The 21,555-nt window shown below is 43.4% G+C and overlaps 1 protein-coding gene across 1 annotated transcript; it reads right to left on the bottom strand.

Annotated features, from left to right (window-relative positions):
• Nucleotides 1-17,339: 17,339 nt before the first annotated feature.
• On the bottom strand, nt 17,340-21,345 carry LOC123440405 (WAT1-related protein At1g09380-like). The gene is made up of 7 exons (XM_045116976.1): nt 21,004-21,345; nt 19,449-19,511; nt 19,245-19,361; nt 18,686-18,938; nt 18,397-18,555; nt 18,120-18,271; nt 17,340-17,982 (listed from the first exon to the last, which is right to left on the bottom strand). The coding sequence occupies exons 1-7, from the start codon at nt 21,216-21,218 to the stop codon at nt 17,772-17,774; spliced, it is 1,170 nt and encodes a 389-aa protein (XP_044972911.1). The 5' UTR covers nt 21,219-21,345; the 3' UTR covers nt 17,340-17,771.
• Nucleotides 21,346-21,555: the final 210 nt, after the last annotated feature.

The following is a 21,555-nucleotide window of genomic DNA, read 5'->3' as shown; positions in this document are numbered from 1 at the left end:
TAAGGGATTGAAAACCCCTTCATAGCGTTGGGAGCAAGCTTTTGTGTTTGTGCACGCACTTGTGATACTCCTTCACTGGATCGATACCTTGGTTCTCAAAACTGAAGGAAATACTTATCACCGCTGCACTACATCACCCTTTCCGCTTTGACGGAACACCAACGCAAGGCTCCAAGGCCACGGGGGAAATCCTTTGCATATTTGCCTAGGAAGTCCCTTAAGGCGTAGCCGTAGCAGAAGGATTCCTGGTGCCGTTGCTGAGGAGAATCAAGACAAGAATAGTCTCCCGTCAGCACGTGTTTCTGGCGCCATTGGAAGGTCTTTTGTTGAAGTAGCAGGTACCAAAGTGATCCTGGTATGGAACACTAGACAGCGGTCAAGAATATCCTTAAGTAACTGAAAAGGACTAAGGAAATGTTTCTCGTTTATGGAGGTGACGAAGAGCTCGTTGTAAAGGGTTACGCCGATGCTAGCTTCGACACATATCCAGATGACTCCAAGTCACAAACCGGATACGTGTATATTTTGAATGGTGGGGTGCTACTTCTCAAACAACAACGCCAAAAATTGACACGTTGACGGAGACTTGCTTGCGTTGGTTATCCCCTTGAAGAGGAAAGGGTGATGCAGCAGAGGAGCAGTAAGTATTTCCCTCAGTTTGAGAACCAAGGTATCAATCCAGTAGGAGAATCTCGTCAAGTCCAGAGTACCTACGCAAACACAAAAGAGCTTGCACCCAACGCTGTAAAGGGGTTGTCAATCCCTTCAAGATTGATTGCAAAGTGAGATCTGAAGGCGGAAATTGCAACGAAGTACAAGAGTAAGGCTGAAAATATGGTGTGAAGTAGACCTGGGGGCCATAGTGTTCACTAGAGGCTTATCTCAAAATAGCAAATATTACGGTGGGTGAACAAATTACTGTCGAGCAATTGATAGAACCGCGCAAAGTCATGACGATATCTAAGGCAATGATCATACACATAGGCATCACATCTGAGACAAGTAGACAGATACTTTCTGCATCTACTACTATTACTCCACACATCGACCGCTATCCAGCATGCATCTAGTGTATTGAGTTCATGACGAACAGAGTAACGCCTTAAGCAAGATGACATGATGTAGAGGGATAAACTCAAACCAATGATGAAAACCCCATCTTTTTACCCTTGATGGCAACAACATGATGTGTGCCTCGCTACCCCTACTATCACTGGGTGGGGTCACCGCACGGTATGAACCCAAAACCAAGCACTTCTCCCATTGCAAGAATCATAGATCAAGTTGGCCAAACAAAACCCACAACTCGAAGAGAATTACAAGGATATGAAATCATGCATATAAGAGATCAGAAGAAACCCAAATAAGATTCATAGATAATCTGATCGCAAATCCACAATTCATTGGATCTCGACAAACACATCGCAAAATAAGATTACATCTGATAGATCTCCATGAAGATCATGGAGAACTTTGTATTGAAGATCCAAGAGAGAGAAGAAGCCATCTAGCTACTAGCTATGGACCCGTAGGTCTATGGTGAACTACTCACGCATCATCGGAGAGGTCATGGTGTTGATGAAGAAGCCCTCCATATCTGAATCCCCCCCTCCGACAGGGCACCAGAACGTGCCCCAGATGGGATCTTGCGGAGAGAGAAGCTTGCGATGGTGGAAAAGTACTTTCGATGATCTCCTGATTTTTTCTGGAATTTTTGGGAATATATAGGCAAAAGACCTAGGGCGGAGTAGGCCCAGGGAGCCCACAAGCCTGGGAGGTGCGGCCCCCCTGGCCGCGACTAGGGGGCTTGTGGGGTCCCTGGTGGACCCATGCCTTGGTTATCAAGTTCCCCGATCGTCTTCTGTTTCGGAAAAAATCTTTTTGGAAGTTTCGTTCTGTCTGGACTCCGTTTAAAATCCTCGTCTGAAAAGGGTCAAAAACACGGAAAAAATAGAAACTGGCACTTGGCACTGAGTTAATAAGTTAGGCCCAAAAAACATATAAAAGGCATACAAAACATCCAAAGTTTGACAAGATAATAGCATGAAACCATCAAAAATTACAGATACGTTGGAGACGTATCAAGCATCCCCAAACTTAACTCCTGCTCGTCCTCGAGTAGGGAAGTGATAAAGACTAAATTTTTGATGTGGAATGCTACCTAGCATAGTTGTCCTTTGTAACTTCTTTCATGTGACATGAATTTTCATATCCGTAAGATTCAAAAAATAGTTTGCTATTGACATGAAAACAATAATACTTCAAGCAAACTAGCAAGGTAATCACGAACTTTCGAAATAACAAGGCCAAGGAAAGTTATCCCTACAAAATCATATAGTCTGGCTATGCTCCATCATCCTCACACAACTAATTTAAATCATGCACAACCCCGATATTGGCCAAGTAATTGTTTTCACACTCTTACTTTCTCAAACTTTTTATAACTATCACGCAATACATGAGCGTGAGCCATGGATATAGCACTGTAGGTGGAATAGAGTATGGTGGTGGTTATGAGACAAAAAAGGAGGAGATGGTCACATTGACTCGGCGTATCAAAGGGTTATGGAGATGCCCGTTGATAGATATCAATGTGAATGAGTAGGGACTGCCATACAAAGGATGCACTAGAGCTATAAGTATGTGAAAGCTCAAAAGGAGAACTAGTGGGTGTGCATCCAACTTGCTTGCTCAAGAAGACCTAGGGCAATTTGAGGAAGCCCATCATTGGAATATACAAGCCAAGTTATATAATAAAGATTCCCACTAGTATATGGTGGTGACAAAGCAAGAAGCTCTCAATCATGCAGAACATGGTGCTATTATGAAGCACAAGTGTGGAAAAAGATAGTAGCATTGTCCCTTCACTTTTTTTATTTGGGCTCTTTGGCCTCTTTTATTTGTTTTTTTATTTGGGCTCTTTGGGCTCTTTTTTTCTCACATGGGACAATGCTCTAATAATGATGATCATCACACTTTTATTTACTCACAACTCAAAGCTCAGAATGATGATGACTCTGTAGGAAATGCCTCCGGTAGTGTACCGGGATGTGCAATGATCTAGCTTGGCGTATGATGTTGAAACATCTCGCTAGCTATCTTACGATCATGCAATGGCAACATGAGAGTGACGGCACAAGTCATGAGACGGAACAGTGGGAGTTGCATGGAAATATATCTCGGAATGGCTATGAAAATGCCATAGTAGGTAGGTATGGTGACTGTTTTGAGGAAGGCATATGGTGGGTTTGTGTACCGGCGAAAGTTGCGCAGTACTCAAGAGGCTAGCAATGGTGGAAGGTGAAAGTGCATCTATACCATGGACTCACATTAGTCATGAAGAACTCACATACTTATTGCGAAAGTTTTTATTAGTAATCGAAACAAAGTGCTAAACGCATACTCCTAGGGGAAGGGTTGGTAGGTGTAAACCATCGTGCGATCCCGACCTCAACACAAAGGATGACAATCAATAGATCAATTATGCTCCGACTTCCTAACATAGCGGTTCACCATACGTGCATGCTACGGGAATCACTAACTTCAACACAAGTATTTCTAGGTTCACAACACCCTACTAACATAACTCTTAATATTACCAAATCCATGTCTCAAAACTAATTGAGAGGAATCAAAACTTTTCTTTCTACTCAATGCACATGAAGATGGAGGTTTTTGTATCCTCTTTGGGTACCTATCACCTTTGGGACTACTTTCATAGCACAAGCCAACTACCAAGTCACGCACCGCCGTGCTCTAAAAGATCTAAGTGAAGCACATAGAGCAAAATTATCTAGCTCAAAAGATATAAGTGAAGCACGATGAGCATTCTAGCAAAATAACGATGAGTGCATGTATCTCTCAAAAAGTGTGCAGCAAGGATGATTGTGACACAACAAAAAGAAAAGACTCCTACGATACAAGACGCTCCAAGCAAAAATCATATCATGTGGTGAATAAAAATATAGCTCCAAGTATTGTTACCGATGGATTGAAGACGAAAGAGGGGATGCCTTCCCGGGGCATCCCCAAGCTTAGGGTTTTTGGTGTCCTTGAATTTGGCTTGGGAATCCTTGGGCATCCCCATGTTTGAGCTGTTTCCACTCCTTATCTCTTTGTCCATGAGAACATCACCCAAAACTTGAAAACTTCAGAACACAAAACTTAAACAGAAACTCGTGATATCATTAGCACAAGAAAACAAACTACCACCACTTTAGGTACTGTAGCAATCTTGATTTCTATTTATATTGGTGTTATATTAGTGTATTCTTACTTTTCCATGGCTAGTACCCCCCGATACTATCCATAGTTTCATCAAAACAAGCAACCAACTAAAAAAACAGAATCCATCAAAACAGACCAGTCTATAGCAATATGTATACTTCGTATACTTCTCGTTCCTCCAAAATTCTGAACAATTACGACTGCCTGGGAAAAAGGCATATCAAACAGCAGCAAAAAGAATCAACTCCAAATCTCTTTCTGAATAAAAATGAAAAATAATCTCTTGAGCGAAAAGTTTCTGTCTTTTTCCAGCAGGATCAAACAACCATCACCAAGACTAGTCATAAAGGTTTTACTTGGCTCAAACACAAAAAGAAACACAAAAGACACAATCATAACAGAATTATGATGGTGTGGACGCAAAAAAACAGAAAGAAAAAGATAAATTCATTGGGTTGCCTCCCAACAAGCGCTATTGTTTAACGCCCTTAGCTAGGCATAAAGCGATAGAATCACGTATCATCGTCTTTGGTGCTCAAACCATAAGTAGCCCTCATCATGGATTCATAAGGCAATCTTATTTTATTTCTAGGAAAATGTTCCATGCCCTTATTTAAAGGAAATTTAAATCTAATATTCCCTTCCTTCATATCGATGATAGCACCGATAGTCCTTAGGAAAGGTCTACCAAGAATAATAGGGCATGTAGGATTGCAATCAATGTCAAGCACAATGAAATCCACGGGTACATAGTTCCTATTTGCAATAATAAGAACATCGTTGATCCTTCCCATGGGTTTCTTGACAGTAGAATCCGCAAGATGCAAATTAAGAGAACATTCCCCAATCTCATTAAAAGCCAGAACATCACATAAAGACTTTGGAATCGCGGAAACACCAGCACCCAAATCACACAAAGCATTGCATTCGTAGTTTTTGATTTTGATATTGATAGTAGGTTCCCACTCATCATGAAGCTTTATAGGGATAGAAACTTCCAATTCAAGTTTCTCTTCAAGAGATTTTATCATAGCTTCGATGATGTGATCGGTAAAGGCTTTGTTTTGGCTATAAGCGTGTGGAGAGTTTAGCATGGATTCCATCAAGGAAGTGCATTCAATCAAGGATCAACTATCATAATTGAATTCCTTGAAATCCAAAGTAGTAATTTCATTACTATCAAAGTTTTAATATCTTCTACTCCACTTTCAATGCTTTTAGCATCACGATAGATGGACTCCGAATCATTGGGGCGTTTTTCAACCAAAGTGGATTCATATCGAGCCCCATCATCATTAGGTTTGACACAAGAAAATAAAGATTCAATGGTAGTCACACCAAGCACTTTAAGATCTTCGTGATTCTTATCACGAGAACACGCCTTTTTAAGCCATTCATGTCTAGCACGAATTTGGGCGGTTCTTTCTTTGCTCTCACTCATGGAAACATGCATAGCTTTCAAAGTTTCATCCATATTAATCTTGGGAGGAGCACATCTAACTTTCAAAGCATCAATATCACTAGACATCCTATCAACGCTCCTAGCCAAATCGTCAAATTTGAGTAGTTTTTCCTCTATGGACGCATTGAAAATCTTTTGTGAGTTGATAAATTCTTTGATATTACTCTCTAGATCAGAGGGTAATATATTGTAATTTCCATGAGTATTGTTGTAGGAGTTGCCAAATTTATTAGAGGAGTTACTAGGAAAAGGCCTAGGAACATAGTTTCCTCTAAAATCATTGTTGTTGCCAAAATTATTCCTACCAACAAAATTAACGTCCAAGCTAGCGTTGCTACTCTCAATCAAGGAAGACAAGGGCATATCATTAGGATCTAAAGGATCACTTCTACTAGCAACCAAATTCATTAACTCATCCATCTTAGCACTTAACGAGTTAATTTCTTCTATAGCGTGTACCTTCTTACTAGTAGGTGACCTTTCAGTGTGCCACTGAGAGTAGTTCGTCATGATATTGTCTAGGAGTTTTGTGGCTTCTCCTATTGTGATTTCCATGAACGTTCCACCTGAGGCAAAGTCCAAGATATTTCTAGAAGCGAAATTCAAGCCAGCGTAAAAGATTTGTATAATCATCCAAAGACTCAAGCCATGAGCGGGACAATTTCTAATCATCAATTTCATTCTCTCCCAAGATTGTGCAACATGTTCATGATCAAGTTGCTTAAATTCACGATATCATTACGGAGAGAGATAATCTTAGACGGCGGAAAATACTTGGATATGTAAGCATCTTTGCACTTATTCCAAGAATCAATACTATTTTTGGGCAAAGACGAAAACCAAGTTTTTGCTCGATCTCGCAACGAGAAAGGAAAAAGCTTCAATTTAATCACATCATTATCCACATCTTTCTTATTTTGCATATCGCAAAGCTCAATGAAGGTATTAAGATGGGATGCGGCATCTTCACTAGGAAGGCCGGAGAATTGCTCTTTCATAACAATATTCAGCAAATCAGCATTGATTTCGTATGATTCCGCACTAGTGGCGAGAGCAATCGGGGTACTAATAAAATCACTATTATTAGTATTCGAGAAGTCACAAAGTTTGGTGTTTTCAGTCATGGTGACTTCAGCAAGCAAGCAAGGACACAAGCGAAGAAAGAGCAAGCGAGAGAAAAGGGCGAACGAAAAAGGCAAACGAAAAAGGCAAATATTTTTGTAAATTTTTGTTTTTCAAAAGTGGGGGAGAGGAAAACGAGAGGCAAAAAAAGGTAAATGCAAAAGATGAGTTTGCGACACTTACTTGGATGAGTTCTTGACTTGATCCTCCCCAGCAACGGCGCTAGAAATCCTTCTGCTACTTCGCAAACAACAGCGCCAGAAATTGACATGTTGACGGAGACTTGCTTGCGTTGGTTTTTCCCTTGAAGAGGAAAGGGTGATGCAGCATAGGAGCAGTAAGTATTTCCCTCAGTTTGAAAACCAAGGTATCAATCCAGTAGGAGAATCTCGTCAAGTCCAGCGTACCTGCGCAAACAGAAAAGAGCTTGCACCCAACACTGTAAAGGGGTTGTTAATCCCTTCAAGATTGATCGCAAAGTGAGATCTGAAGGCGGAAAGTGCAACGAAGTAAAAGAGTAAGGCTGAAAATATGGTGTGAAGTAGACCCAGGGGCCATAATGTTCACTAGAGGCTTCTCTCAAAATAGCAAATATTATGGTGGGTGAACAAATTACTGGCGAGCAATTGACAGAACCGCGCAAAGTCATGACGATATCTAAGGCAATGATCATACATATAGGCATCACGTCCGAGACAAGTAGACCGATACTTTCTGCATCTACTACTATTACTCCACACATCGACCGCTATCCAGCATGCATCAGGTGTATTGAGTTCATGACGAACAGAGTAACGCCTTAAGCAAGATGACATGATGTAGAGGGATAAACTCAAACCAATGATGAAAACCCCATCTTTTTACCCTTGATGGCAACAACATGATGTGTGCCTCGCTACCCCTTCTATCACTGGGTGGGGTCACCGCACGGTATGAACCCAAAACCAAGCACTTCTCCCATTGCAAGAATCATAGATCAAGTTGGCCAAACAAAACCCACAACTCGAAGAGAATTACAAGGATATGAAATCATGCATATAAGAGATCAGAAGAAACCCAAATAAGATTCATAGATAATCTGATCGCAAATCCACAATTCATTGGATCTCGACAAACACATCGCAAAATAAGATTACATCTGATAGATCTCCATGAAGATCATGGAGAACTTTGTATTGAAGATCCAAGAGAGAGAAGAAGCCATCTAGCTACTAGCTATGGACCCGTAGGTCTATGGTGAACTACTCACGCATCATCGGAGAGGTCATGGTGTTGATGAAGAAGCCCTCCATATCTGAATCTCCCCCACCGACAGGGCACCAGAACGTGCCCCAGATGGGATCTTGCGGAGAGAGAAGCTTGCGATGGTGGAAAAGTACTTTCGATGATCTCCTGATTTTTTCTGGAATTTTTGGGAATATATAGGCAAAAGACCTAAGTCAGAGGAGGCCCAGGGATCCCACAAGCCTGGGAGGCGCGGCCCCCCTGGCCGCGGCTAGGGGGCTTGTGGGGTCCCTGGTGGCCCCCTGCCTTGGTTCTCAAGTTCCCCGATCGTCTTCTGTTTCGGAAAAAAATCTTTTTGGAAGTTTTCTTCCGTTTGGACTCCGTTTAAAATCCTCCTCTAAAAAGGGTCAAAAACACGGAAAAAACAGGAACTGGCACTTGGCACTGAGTTAATAAGTTAGTCCCAAAAAAGATATAAAAGGCATACAAAACATCCAAAGTTTGACAAGATAATAGCATGAAACCATAAAAAATTATAGATACGTTGGAGACGTATCATGGGGCAGCCGGCTGGTGTAGCTGCAAGCAAGGCATCGTGGCGGCATCTACATGTGAAGCGGAGTACATAGCTGCTTCAGAAGCAGCACAAAAGGCATCTGGATGAAGTTCATAATCGACCTAGGAGTGATTCCCAATGCGCCGGGCCCGATGAAACTCTTCTCTGACAACACTGGAGCTATTGCCATAGCCAAGGAGCCCAGGTTTCACAGGAAGACCAAGCACATCAAACGCCGCTTCAATTCCATCCGGGACTACATCCAGGAAGGAGATATAGATATTTTTAAAGTACATACGGATCTGAACGCCGCAGACCAGTTGACTAAACCTCTTCCACGAGCAAAACATGATGAACACCAGAATTCTATGGGTGTTCGATTCATCACAATGTAACTAGATTATTGACTCTAGTGCAAGTGGGAGACTGTTGGAAATACGCCTTGGAGGCAATAATAAAGTTGTTATTATTATATTTCCTTGTTCATGATAAATTTCTATTATTCATGCTATAATTGTATTTACCGGAAACAATAATACATGTGTGCATATATAGATCATGATATGTCCCTAGTGAGCCTCTGGTTGGCTAGCTCGTTGATCAATAGATGATCATGGTTCGTGATCATGGACATTGGATGTCATTGATAATGGGATCACATCATTAGGAGAAAGATGTGATGGACAAGACCCAATCCTAAGCATATCACTAGATCGTGTTGTTCGTCTGCTAAATGTTTTGTAATGTCAAGTATCATTTCCTTAGACCATGAGATTGTGCAACTCCCGAATGCCTTAGGAATGCTTTGGGTGCATCAAACATCACAACATAACTGAGTGGCTACAAAGGTGTACTACGTGTATCTCCAAAAGTGTCTGTTGGGTTGGCTCGGATCGAGACTGGGATTTGTCACTCCGTATGACGGAAAGGTATCTCAGGGCCCACTCAGTAGAACATCATCATAATGAGCTCATGTGACTAAGGAGTTAGTCAGGGGATGATGTGCTACGGAACGAGTAAATAGACTTCCCGATAACGAGATTGAACAAGGTATAGGGATACCGACAATCGAATCTCGGGCGAGTTATATACCGGTACAAAGGGAATTGTATATGGGATTATGTGAATCTTTGACATCGTGGTTCATCCGATGAGATCATCGTGGAACATGTGGGAGCCAACATTGATATCCAGACCCCGCTATTGGTTATTGACCGGAGAGGTGTCTCGGTCATGCCTGCATGCTTCCCGAACCCGTAGGGTCTACACACTTAAGGTTCGATAACGCTAGGGTTGTATGATAATAGTGTATGTGGTTACCGAAGGTTGTCCGGAGTCCCGGACGTCACGAGGAGCTTCGGAATGGTCCGTAGGTAAAGATTGATATATAGGAAGTCCTGTTTTGGTCACCGGAAAAGTTTCGGGCTCATAGGTAGTGTACCGGGAGTGTTAGGAGGGTCCCGGAGGACCCCCGGGAGGGGTGTGACGACCAAAGGACTTCATGGGCTATTAGAGGAGGTGGACCAGCCCTTAATGGGCTGGCCAAGGCCTTCCCTAAAGGCCCATGCGGCTAGGGATAAAGAGATAAGGCAAAAGAGGATTTAATAGGAAGGTATCCACCTCCCTTATGGGAGGTGGACTCCTCCCTAGCTCGGTCGAACCTCTCCTCCTTGGAGGAGGGGCCAAGGCAGTCCTCCCTCTCCCTCCTCCTATATATACTTGAGGTTTTGGCACTTTTGAGACACACAATTGATCTCTCCACGGCGCAACCATACTCCTCCTCCTCCTCGTCCTTCGTAGCGCTTCGCGAAGCTCTGCCAGAGTACCACGTAGCTCTACCGCCACCATGTTGTCATGCTGCCGGAGCTCTCCCTCAACCTCTCCTAGATACTTGCTGGTTCAAGGTGTTGGACACATCATCGGTCTGCACGTGTGTTGAATGCGGAGGTGCCGTTGTTCGGCACATAGACCGGAATCCACCGCGATCTGAATCGTTGCGAGTACGACTCCATCAACCGCGTTCATAGCAACGCTTCCGCTTAGCGATCTTCAAAGGTATGAAGATTCTCTACCCCATCACTCATTGCTAGTATCTCCATAGATAGATCATTGCATGTCGTAGGAATTTGTTTTAAATTACTACATTCCCCAACATTCTGGACATCATGCACATGATTTTCTGCAACACTCTCTTTCCTCGTGTTGGCAACAAAGACCAGGTGCATTCTTATCTTGTGAACATATTACTTCTCTGCATGAAGGAGCGAGGCCGCCAGTACACTTTGGATGTTTCCCACATTATGTCGATGGATCTGCGTTCAGCTGTTCTATTCTTGACAAGAAGAAAGTGCCCATCTATGGCCCATATCTGTACAAGCTGATTGAGGATACATGGGATGGTACCTCTCCTACTGAGCTTTTGGTGACTCACCACATGGTTCATCATGGTGTATTTAAGCTCCGTGTGAAGGAAAATTCGGGGATTCCACCTGCTGTTCCTGAGATTACTCCCACGGGCTCGGATGATGAGCCCCAGCTTGACTATGAATTTGTACCAAGATCTAAGACTGAACCATCTTGGGCATCCAAGCTGAGGAACAAGATGAAGGATCTCTTCTGCTTCCAGGCTAAGGGACAATATAAGGCACATGTTGACGCCAAGAAGGCATGCAGTCGCAAAAAGCTGATCATGAGGAAGATCGACCTTGATGTCCAGAGCGGATCAAAGGACAAGATCATTGATGAGGAGGACTAGACCAAGGTGCACTGTCAGTGTACCGAGTCTGAGGAGGAGGTGTGTGCTGAGGAGATGTCTGCTGCTTCAGATGAGTCAGAGGGTGATGATGAAGAGGAGGACTGAGCTCACCATCATTTATGCTTCCTTTCGTCCTCTTTGCCCTTTTGGTGTCTCATGCCAAAGGGGGAGAGAGTGTTTAGTTTAAGCTGGATTTGCCGAGTCATGAGTGCTTTATCGTTTATTTGCGATCTCCTCTCGTGAACTCATTTTATTTGGTTGCTTTGGTTTGTGTTATCGAGACTTGTGTGAACTAAAGTATGGTGTAAGACATATGCTATCTTTCCTATTATGTTATGTCTATTTTAGTTGTTATATGAGTTCATATTTCCTATACTTGCATCCATTCTTAAATCGTTTCCTGTTTATACAAGTATATGGCCGTGTCTATAAAATATAGGGGGAGTGTTGATCTTAGTGTGTGCTTTTTTGCATTCCAAAGGCATATTCAACTAGAGCACACATCTAGGGGAGCCTCTCTATATTTTGTAGATATTGGGATTACCTAAGTATTTGTAGTTTATTCATTTTATGGAAATCCCGTATTGTCATCAACCCACCAAAAAGGGGGAGATTGTAAGAGCATAATTTATCCTAAGTAGTTTTGGTGGCTGATGAAGATGCCCCTTGCGGACTAATCGTGTCCATTAAACTTTCAGAGAATTATTAGGTGGCACGAGAAGTTATTTTCCCCTGAATGGTTCAAAGAGAAGACGGTGCTTAGCTATCGATTTAGTGTTGGTGGACTTGAGTCATAAGTAAACCCATACTATCAAGAGGGGATCCGCGTATGGAAAGGTTGGGTGGAACAAACTCACACACACTTGCACTCCATCCGATTCCCAGAGCAATGGAGCCTTCTTGAAGTGCCCAGATGTCATATAAGCAGAAGTACCACTCTAGGGAGCGATAGTACCGCTCCAGCGGTACTGCCGCCCTCCAGGGCCGGTCTCTCTTCCACTTATATTTTTTGTATGGTATCTTCAGGGTATTTTTCATTTCTGACCGGAAGTATCACTTGGGGGAGCAGTAGTACCGCTCCAGCGGTACTGCCGCCCTTCACTATCGTTCCTTCTTCCACTTAATTTATTCATCTGGTATCGTTGGTCCCTATCGTCAACATTAAGCAGAAGTACCGCATGGATGTGGGCGGTAGTACCTCTCGGGTGGAACTATCGCCCCCCCCTCCCCGGCTGTGTTCTGTCACCTGTGGTGGCCGTTACTTCCGTGCAAGCAGAAGTACCGCCCCCTTGCATGGTACTAACGCTTAGTTGCGACTTTGGGCAGAATAGCGGACAGTTTTCCTCCCTCTATAAATAGAGGTCATCTTCCCCAAGGAGACTTCACATTTTCCCTCTCCAAGCTCCATTGTTGCTCCTAAGCTCAAACTTGTCCGATCTCTCTCCTTAGCCGCTGATTCTTGTTGATGCTCTAGGGTTTGGAGGAGAAGGCTTTGATCCACACTTACACCAAGAGAAAAGTTGTTCCCCCATTAATCCCTCGTGGATCTTGTTACTCTTGGGTGTTTGAGCACCCTAGATGGAATAGGTCACCTCGAAGCCATAGTCCATTGTGGTGAAGCTTCGTGGTTTCGTTCGGAGCCTCCAATTCAGTTGTGGAGATTGCCCAACCTTGTTTGTAAAGGTTCGGTCGCCACCTTCAAGGGCACCACTAGTGGAATCACGACACCTTGCATTGTGTGAGTGTGTGAGGAGAATACAATGGCCTTAGTGGCATCTTGGGGAGCATTGTGCCTCCACACCGCTCCAACGGAGACGTACTTCCCCTCAAAGGGAAGGAACTTCGAAAACACATCCTCGTCTTCATCGGTTCCACTTGTGGTTACTTCTTACCTTTACTTGTATTAGTTACTTGCTTGTTACTGTTGTTGCTAGCATCATATAGGTTGCTCACTTAGTTGCATATGTAGACAACCTATTTGTTTCTAAACTTAATTTGTTAAGGAAAAGATTAATATTGTTAGTTGCCTATTCACCCCTCTCTAGTCAACCATATTGTTCCTTTCAGTAGGTATTGGGTTTAACTGAACGTTTAACACTAGTTTTAACTAAATGTATGTTGGATGATGAATAATGGGAAGTGAGGTTCCATTTCTTGGACAAAGATAATTTGGAAAGAATAGTTTTCTTATCTTACATAACCTATTGGAATCTGATTGCACTAATAGAGATAGCAGGCTGTAGTTCAAGAGGTTTTATGTATTATGTCAGAGATCCATGAGTTGGGGTGTCAAGAATGGAAGAATTAACTGATGATGACAAGGTGGAAGAAATGTTGGATGAAATAACTAGTGATGGAAATACTGTGGTTAACATTACAGTTATGAGAAGTGATGCACCAACAACAGCTCACCTGAACTTGGTCATCTTTATGAAGAGCATGTCCCTTTGTGTGATTTTGGTGTACCACTTGTCTATGAGGTAGATATTGGGGGAGTTCTTTACCGTAGTCTAGTGAAGCCCCAACCACAACCAGTCCAGGTCATGAACACCCAGGAGAGTTCATGTTTGTTGAAGCTTAAGAGCCCAAGTGAACCAGAGTTTGCATTGGACTATGGATCTGAGAGGCATGAGTACTTCATGGAGTTAGACCAAGAGCAAGAGAAGATTGAGCAGATGATGGAGCAAAATAGGAATGAAGAGATTTAGAAGTTCAGGACCAATCAGAAACAAAAACAGAAGTACAAGGCAGCAAAGAGAAAACTTCCACAACTGCTTGCTGAAGAGTTAATTGACAGTGATAGTGAGAATGAAATTTTAGCAAATGATGACATAATATCTAGGCTGGAGGTAATGAAGAGGCACATAGATGATCCTCTAAATCACTATGAAGGAGGCACTGATGTAGAAGAGCTTTATGAACCAAATGAGGAGGAGGGGGAGGATGAAGCAGGAGAGAAGGAGTCACGACAGGAGGAGCAAGCATAGGAGGGCAGGAGAGGAGGAAGCATTGTAGGAGGAAGAAGTCCAAGAGGAAGCAACAACAGAGGAGGAAGTCAGAGGAAGGGGCCAACAACCAGATCACATGGATGTATGGATCAAATCATAGAGAAAGATTGGATACCTTCATCTGATGAGGAGAGCAACCCAGGTGACTTATGTCAGGTTGATAATGAAGGTGCTCAACTTCCAACATTTAGGCAACCGGATGGTAGGATAAGTAGGGCCAGAAAGCAGAAGACTAGGATTTGGTATGATAAGAATAGGGAGAGCCCATAAGAACGATTTATGAAGAATATTTGTTTCCTACATGTCCAACAATTCAGGAGAGCACTTCTTACATTTCACATCTGACAAAACAGGAACTACTCTTTTCACAGAAATTGCTTAGATAGAGTTATTTATCAGAACTTTCAAACATTTGGCTTTAGAGGTGAAGAGTTAAAGAAATACATGGATCAGGTGTTGGAAATATGCCCTAGAGGAAATAATAAAATGGTTATTATTATATATCCTTGTTCATGATAATTACCTATTGTTCATGCTATAACTGTATTAACCGGAAACTGTAATACATGTGTGAATACATAGACCACACCATGTCCCTAGTGAGCCTCTAGTTGACTAGCTCGTTGATCAATAGATGGTCATGGTTTCCTGACCATGGACACTGGATGTCGTTGATAATGGGATCACATCATTAGGAGAATGATGTGATGCACAAGACCCAATCCTAAGCATAACACAAGATCGTGTAGTTCGTCTGCTAGAGCTTTTCTAATGTCAAGTATCATTTCCTTAGACCATGAGATTGTGCAACTCCCGGATACCGTAGGAATGCTTTGGGTGTATCAAACGTCATAACGTAACCGGGTGACTATAAAGGTGCACTACACGTATATCCGAAAGTGTCCGTTGGATTGGTACGAATCGAGACTGGGATTTGTCACTCCGTGTGACGGAGAGGCATCTCTGGGCCCACTCGGTAATACATCATCATAATGAGTTCAATGTGACTAAGGAGTTAGTCACGGGATCATGTGTTACGAAACGAGTAAAGAGACTTGTCGGTAATGAGATTGAACAAGGTATAGGGATACCGACGATCGAATCTCGAGCAAGTAACATACCGATGGACAAAGGGAATTGTATACGAGATTAATTGAATCCCTGACATCGTGGTTCATCCGACGAGATCATCATGGAACATGTGGGAGCGAATATGGGTATCCAGATCCCGCTATTGGTTATTGACCGGAGAGGTGTCTCGGTCATGTCTACATTGTTCCCGAACCAGTAGGGTCTACGCACTTAAGGTTCGGTGACACTAGAGTTGTAATGGGAATTGTATGTGGTTACTGAAAGTTGTTCGGAGTCCCGGATGAGATCTTGGACGTCACGAGGAGTTCCAGAATAGTCTGGAGGTGAAAATTTATATATGGGAAATCCAGTTTCAGTCACCGGAAAGGTTTCGGGTTTATCGGTATTGTACCGGGACCACGGAAAGTGTTCCGATGGTCCACCGGGAGGGGCCAACTGCACAGGAGGACCACGTGGGCTGAATATGGGTAGGAACCAGCCCCTTAATGGGCTGGTGCGCCCCCTACTAGGGCCCAAGGCGCCTTGGGTTGGGAACCCTAGGGGGTGGGGGCGCCTCCCACCAACTTGGAGGGCAAGCCTCCCCCCCTTGGCCGCCTCCCCCCTTCTAGATGGATCTAAGGGGGCCGGCCCCCTTTCCCCTTCACCTATAAATAGAGAGGGGGTGGGAGGGAAGCCGCGAGCGCACACCCTTGCCCCTGGCGCAGCGCTCCCCCTCCTACACCTCCTCCTTCTCCGTAGTGCATAGCGAAGCTCTCCCGTTGAACCACGAGCTCCACCGCCACCATGCCGTCGTGCTGCTGGAGCTCTCTCTCAACTTCTCCTCCCCCCTTGCTGGATCAAGAAGGAGGATATGTCCCTGGGTTGTGCGTGTGTTGAACACGGAGGCGTCGTCCGTTCGACGCTTGGATTGGATCTTCCGCGATTTGAATCGTCGCGAGTACGACTCCATCAATCACGTTCTTTGCAACGCTTCCGCTTAGCGATCTTCAAGGGTATGAAGATGCACTCACTCTCTCTCGTTGCTAGCATCTCCTAGATTGATCTTGGTGGCACGTATAATATTTTTTGAATCATTACTACGTTCCCCAACATCAGGCTAGTTGTTCATATACTCAGCATGGATGTGATCAAGCAATCGATGTCATGAAAATAGAGTGTCATGTTGCTTCTAGGCCAACTGCATCTACTGCTGCTGCTTCTACTCCAGGATCATATGCTGCTGCCGCTTCTAGGCCAACTGCATCTACTGTTGCTGCTTCTACTCCAGGTCATCTACTGCGCTGCTAAGCAAAGGGCAAAGAAAAGCTTCATACCACCAAGAGCTTCAGGTACTGGAAGGCTGAGAAAACCATCTTATAAGATGTCAGAGTGGTTCAACTATTCCGAGGGCAGCAAGAAGTAATTTCATGATGGTGTTGTTGAAAAGAACTTTGAGTTTGTGATGTTCAAAATAGCTTTGAGTTTCTGTTGTTGATACCAGTTTGATTGAACCTATTTTGGCTAGTTTGTGATGGCACTATGTAAGTTACCCAATTATCGCACATGATCAAGACTATGATGATGATTTATATTGTTTATGATTCTAGTTATAATGCTGATGATGCTGTCATTTAGACTTTCATGCACAAATTTCATCACAAACCAACAATAAAATAACATTACAAGCAGACCATAGTTCAACAGATTCAAAGTTAACACATTACAAGCCATAGTTCAATGCTACACAAGTAATTTAGTTCAACACATTACAAGTAGTACTCAATTACAGACTTATCAACTAAAGACAATGAACCACATGGTCATATGACAACCCAAATTATTCTTCATCACAAATACGCTTGATCTCCTTCAACTTTCTCTTGTTATTTTCACCTACTTTCTTCAGGTCAGCAATGCAGCACTCCATAGCACTCTTCTCAATGCTCCACTTCTCATTATCTTTCATCAGCTCAGCAATGCAAACATCCAGCTTCTCCTTCTCTTTCTTCAGATCGGCCCAACACCACTTCAGAGTTATGTTATCAGTGCCCCAAATGTGGTTGTTTTTGCAATTCACTCGAGGAACCTCTAAAAATTCTAGGGATATGGATGCTTTAGGGAATATGTTAGTCTGTTTTGTCTATTTTGACGATTTTAGAAGGTGGGAGGATTTTAAAGAATCTATTTGAGTTGTTCTTATCTCGAGAAAATACGAGTTTGCGTAGTCGACATACATAATAAATATGTATATACAATCAGAGCTTCGGTCCACTTCCAACCTAGACGGATCTCGACCGTTCATCTTGATTAGACTCCTTTCATTGCCTTGTGCGCCAATACTTATGTCTACATATGTGTGCTCACTTCCATGCGAATTCGCACCTCGTTCTTCCCAACCTGCACGCTGTCCAGCCCATCACCCGCCGCCGCGCCACTGCCCTTGCTCTCGTCTTCGCTCGCTGCCGCCCCGATTTGCTTGCCCTGCTCTTGCACTTCCTTCCCTTTCCCCCAGAGGAAGGCGTACAGTCCTGCGATGATCAACATCGCCCCTAGCAAGCTGGAAGCACAAGCAGGTTACGGTGTCTATCAGTAACAACGGTATCAGAAGCTTGCCGGATTTGCTACAGTAAATGTACTGCATATGGCCATCCCATCACAAGTCTGAAGATGCACATGATAGAAATCCAGTCTAACCTCCCCACAGAGAGATCGGTGCCAAGCAGCACCGAGTCGAGGACCATGGTGATTATCAGCGACAGCGAGTTGAACATGGAAGGATACGTTGGCCCGCGGCGAGACACGGCCCACAAGATCAAGCAAAAGCTGAAGCCAGTGTTGAACACCCCCTGAATGAATAACACATGTGCAAACTAGTTAAGACCGTGCAAGCGGCAACATATATCCATGGAAGAGGCCTGATGAGCTCACGGATTGCTACATCATATTGCTACTGGCCGCTTAATATATTTACCGAGTAAACGACGGTGAGCAGCTGCAGATTCCACTTGAGCGCCCATGCCATTGGACGCCTGTCGATCATGACCCCGATCACCACCGCTTGCACGGTCCCCGACACGCACGCCAGCATTGTCGAGAAGTACTTGGACGGAAACTCCTTGGACACTCGAACCTGCGCAGTTTAGCTCATTTGAATTTGAAATTCAACGAAACTCTTGGGAAGGTACAGGTAACTGCATCGTCACAAATTCACAAGTGTATCATTGCTGCGACACGAATGAAGAATATGAAGCTAGACGAACCTGTATGATGAACCAGAAGGCGTAGCTGAGGCAGCTGCCGGCTAAGAAGAGCGTGCCGATGAGCATGTTGTGGTGGTCAGGGACAGAGGATGCTGCACCAGCCGCCTGCAGCTGCGGTTTCAGCAGGTGGGTTGGCCAGAGATGCAGCAGCTTGCCTTTGTACATGCTGATCACCATGGTTCCCCCCACGCAAATCGCCGCACCGATGACCTTCATCTTGCCTGGGCATGTGCCGATCTTCAGCCGCTCTACTCTGAATAAGTTTGTAGACCAGCATTTTCAGACTGTCAGATCAATGAAGCCACATCCAATCTCAACATTACATGGCCTAATGGTCATACGGGTCAGCAGTCAGTACAATGTGTCTATGCAATAAAGTTAGGTTCATGCTGCCCTTATTTGTGCATTGAAATACAAAAACGTCATATATTATGATACAAAGGTACTTCCTCCGTTCCATAAAGTATACTATGGGACGGAGGGAGTAGTAAATAACTACTCCATCCGTTTTGAAACAGAGTTAGGCAATGCAGATTAACAGACAATGTATGTAACTTACCGGAGTATTACAGCAATGATAAAGGTGATAACGGGGATCACATTAAGGAAATTGACAGAGTAGGCCGCGTTGGTGGCGCGCAGGCCATAGTAGTGCAGTCCCATTGCTAGCACAATTCTGATGTCAAATCGCCAAACGAAATTAGAATGTTGAACGTATACGATACATATACAGGGTTGTTCAGAGCAAGGGACAAGTACTGACCCAAACAAAGCGTTGATGGAGATCCAGCCCCATACCTTCAAGTTCACCTTTTTCACCATCTCCCTGCATTCATCGGCCACGGTAATAAGTATAAAATTCCTGCTAAAAATTCCGTACGCCAAAACAACTTGAATATAACGAAGATAAGGTTTAAAAAATTTGTATGTTCGGTTCGAGCATGTTTCATTTCAAGTGTAACTTTTAAGAAATTGTGCTGTGATACGAGATTACATTGTTGTATTCATGAAGAAAATTTGACCTGCCGATCGTCACAAAGGAAGCACCGATGAAATGGAATGTGACTGATGCCCAACAAGAAAGTTCTACCTAACACATACTATTTCCTGTATTGGTGATAGATCAGCAGCAGCGTTTTCTTTCCGAATCGGTATACGGTTATACATCAACAACAAGGCCGATTGATGTATCTAACGTACATATATAGAACGGAAAGGAAAGCACTGATATTCATGTTTGTCCACCACATGTCTTACTAAACCGAGACGATGCTGAAATTGCGTGATACTAGCTGTGCACGTATTTAACAAACTTGCTCTTTTTTTCTTCAAACACATGGAAATGTCATGATTCAGTGTTGAAATGTCTCTATCATTCCTCTAACACTTGACACACGTGGATATATGATTTCTTTCCGTTTCTTGTTAGTTTTCTTTCCTCAAAATGTAAGACAAGAGTTCTGATAAGTACAAAGTTTTGGTGCTTCTCGCCATTACCGTTCCAAATGACTATGTAAATGTGAAATATACATAAATAATCTAGTATGTTTTGTTTGTTGGTACTGTGTGTATGAATGGCCGTCAATTCAATGTTCTTTTTGCAACCAAACTTTGTTTGGCCATCAGTATGTTAAGAACTGCCTATGTCGGTGAAATGAAACCCGTAGAACCAACTTTGTTGTTGCTTAAAACTAGAAACCATACTATACTAGCATTAGCATATAATATAAAGTTAGTAAAATAGATTCCACCGATTGTTGCATAGCATGTGGGCGAAACAATGGCGGCACAGTTTTCTGTTCATTTTGAGGTTTGCTAAATTATTTCCAATAGTAAATCTATTGTAGTGTTCTGCTACGACCGGTCAACAAAATTTTAAATATTAGTGTGTATACTTCTTAGTCAACCATGTTAACGAATCTCTTAGTCGATCTCACGACACGATGGATTCTGATAGGACCGTGATATAAAAAATCTAGGACTTTACAAAAGGGACAAAGATAGAATAAAAGAAAAATACTTCAGTGAACAAGAACAAAATAAAAAATGCTGCTAAGAGGTTGCAGCACTCTTTTGATTTTGCTAAAAACTGAACACAGTTTTCGATCCGAACACCATCAAGCTGCTTACAAGTTTTATGCTATGTAATTATTAGGCTAGCTCTCGGTCAATTACATGAAAACCGTTAAATAAACACAGAGTAGGATACTTACTAACAAAAGAGAATGTAAGCCATGAAGAAAAGAAGAGACACTATCTGAAAAAAAAGGAACAGAACAAATACCTAGCTAAGGAAGCGGCAGGGCCAGAGTATGTACCTCTCAAAGTAGAAGGCGAAGGGTGCAACGGTGATGGCACCGATGAGGTTGCGGTAGGCGAGGAGGACAAAAGGCGCCATACCGACGTTCAAGGCAAGCTTGGACAGGATGAGGGCTCCCATGGTGAAGGCCTGCACCAGCACCATGCTCGCCGGGAGCAACAGCCCCTCCGCCAGCAGCAGCTTCTTCTTCTTGTCCACAGCGGCGGCATCCATGTTAATCGATGTTCCCCTGCAGCTTGATCAATCGTACTGAGGTTGAAGATGCTTTCTTTAGCAGCAGAAAGTGAGCAAACTGATCTGTGCAGAGTAAATGCACTAAGCAATACCAGCTATATAGCTATCCAAATGGCAATGGGGATGCATATATACATGAAAAACTGGGCTATATATACTTAAGGCTCCTGCTTTGCGCCACATGTTTGGCGTCAAATCTCAATGCAAGAAACCCAGAAGTTGGAAAGGAACAAAAGCTAGCAATGCTGGCTTGACGTGGGACAGATGCCTGTGATGGCCTCTGGGTGCGACTATGGCAGCACACATCCACACCAGT

This window comes from Hordeum vulgare, chromosome 3H, assembly GCF_904849725.1.
Source record: "Hordeum vulgare subsp. vulgare chromosome 3H, MorexV3_pseudomolecules_assembly, whole genome shotgun sequence".
Taxonomy (NCBI): Eukaryota; Viridiplantae; Streptophyta; class Magnoliopsida; order Poales; family Poaceae; genus Hordeum; species Hordeum vulgare.
The sequence above is the reverse complement of the archived record's forward strand: the minus strand, read 5'-3'. Positions and strand labels throughout refer to the sequence as shown.

Excerpts from the sequence above, each read along its gene's own strand:
- LOC123440405 (XM_045116976.1), bottom strand. The coding sequence starts at position 21,218 with ATGGATGCCGCCGCTGTGGACAAGAAGAAGAAGCTGCTGCTGGCGGAG. Across the intron at positions 18,556-18,685 it reads CCTTCTGGTTCATCATACAG|GTTCGAGTGTCCAAGGAGTT; the intron begins GTTCGTCTAGCT and ends TAAACTGCGCAG. Across the intron at positions 18,272-18,396 it reads TGCTCACCGTCGTTTACTCG|GGGGTGTTCAACACTGGCTT; the intron begins GTAAATATATTA and ends TTATTCATTCAG.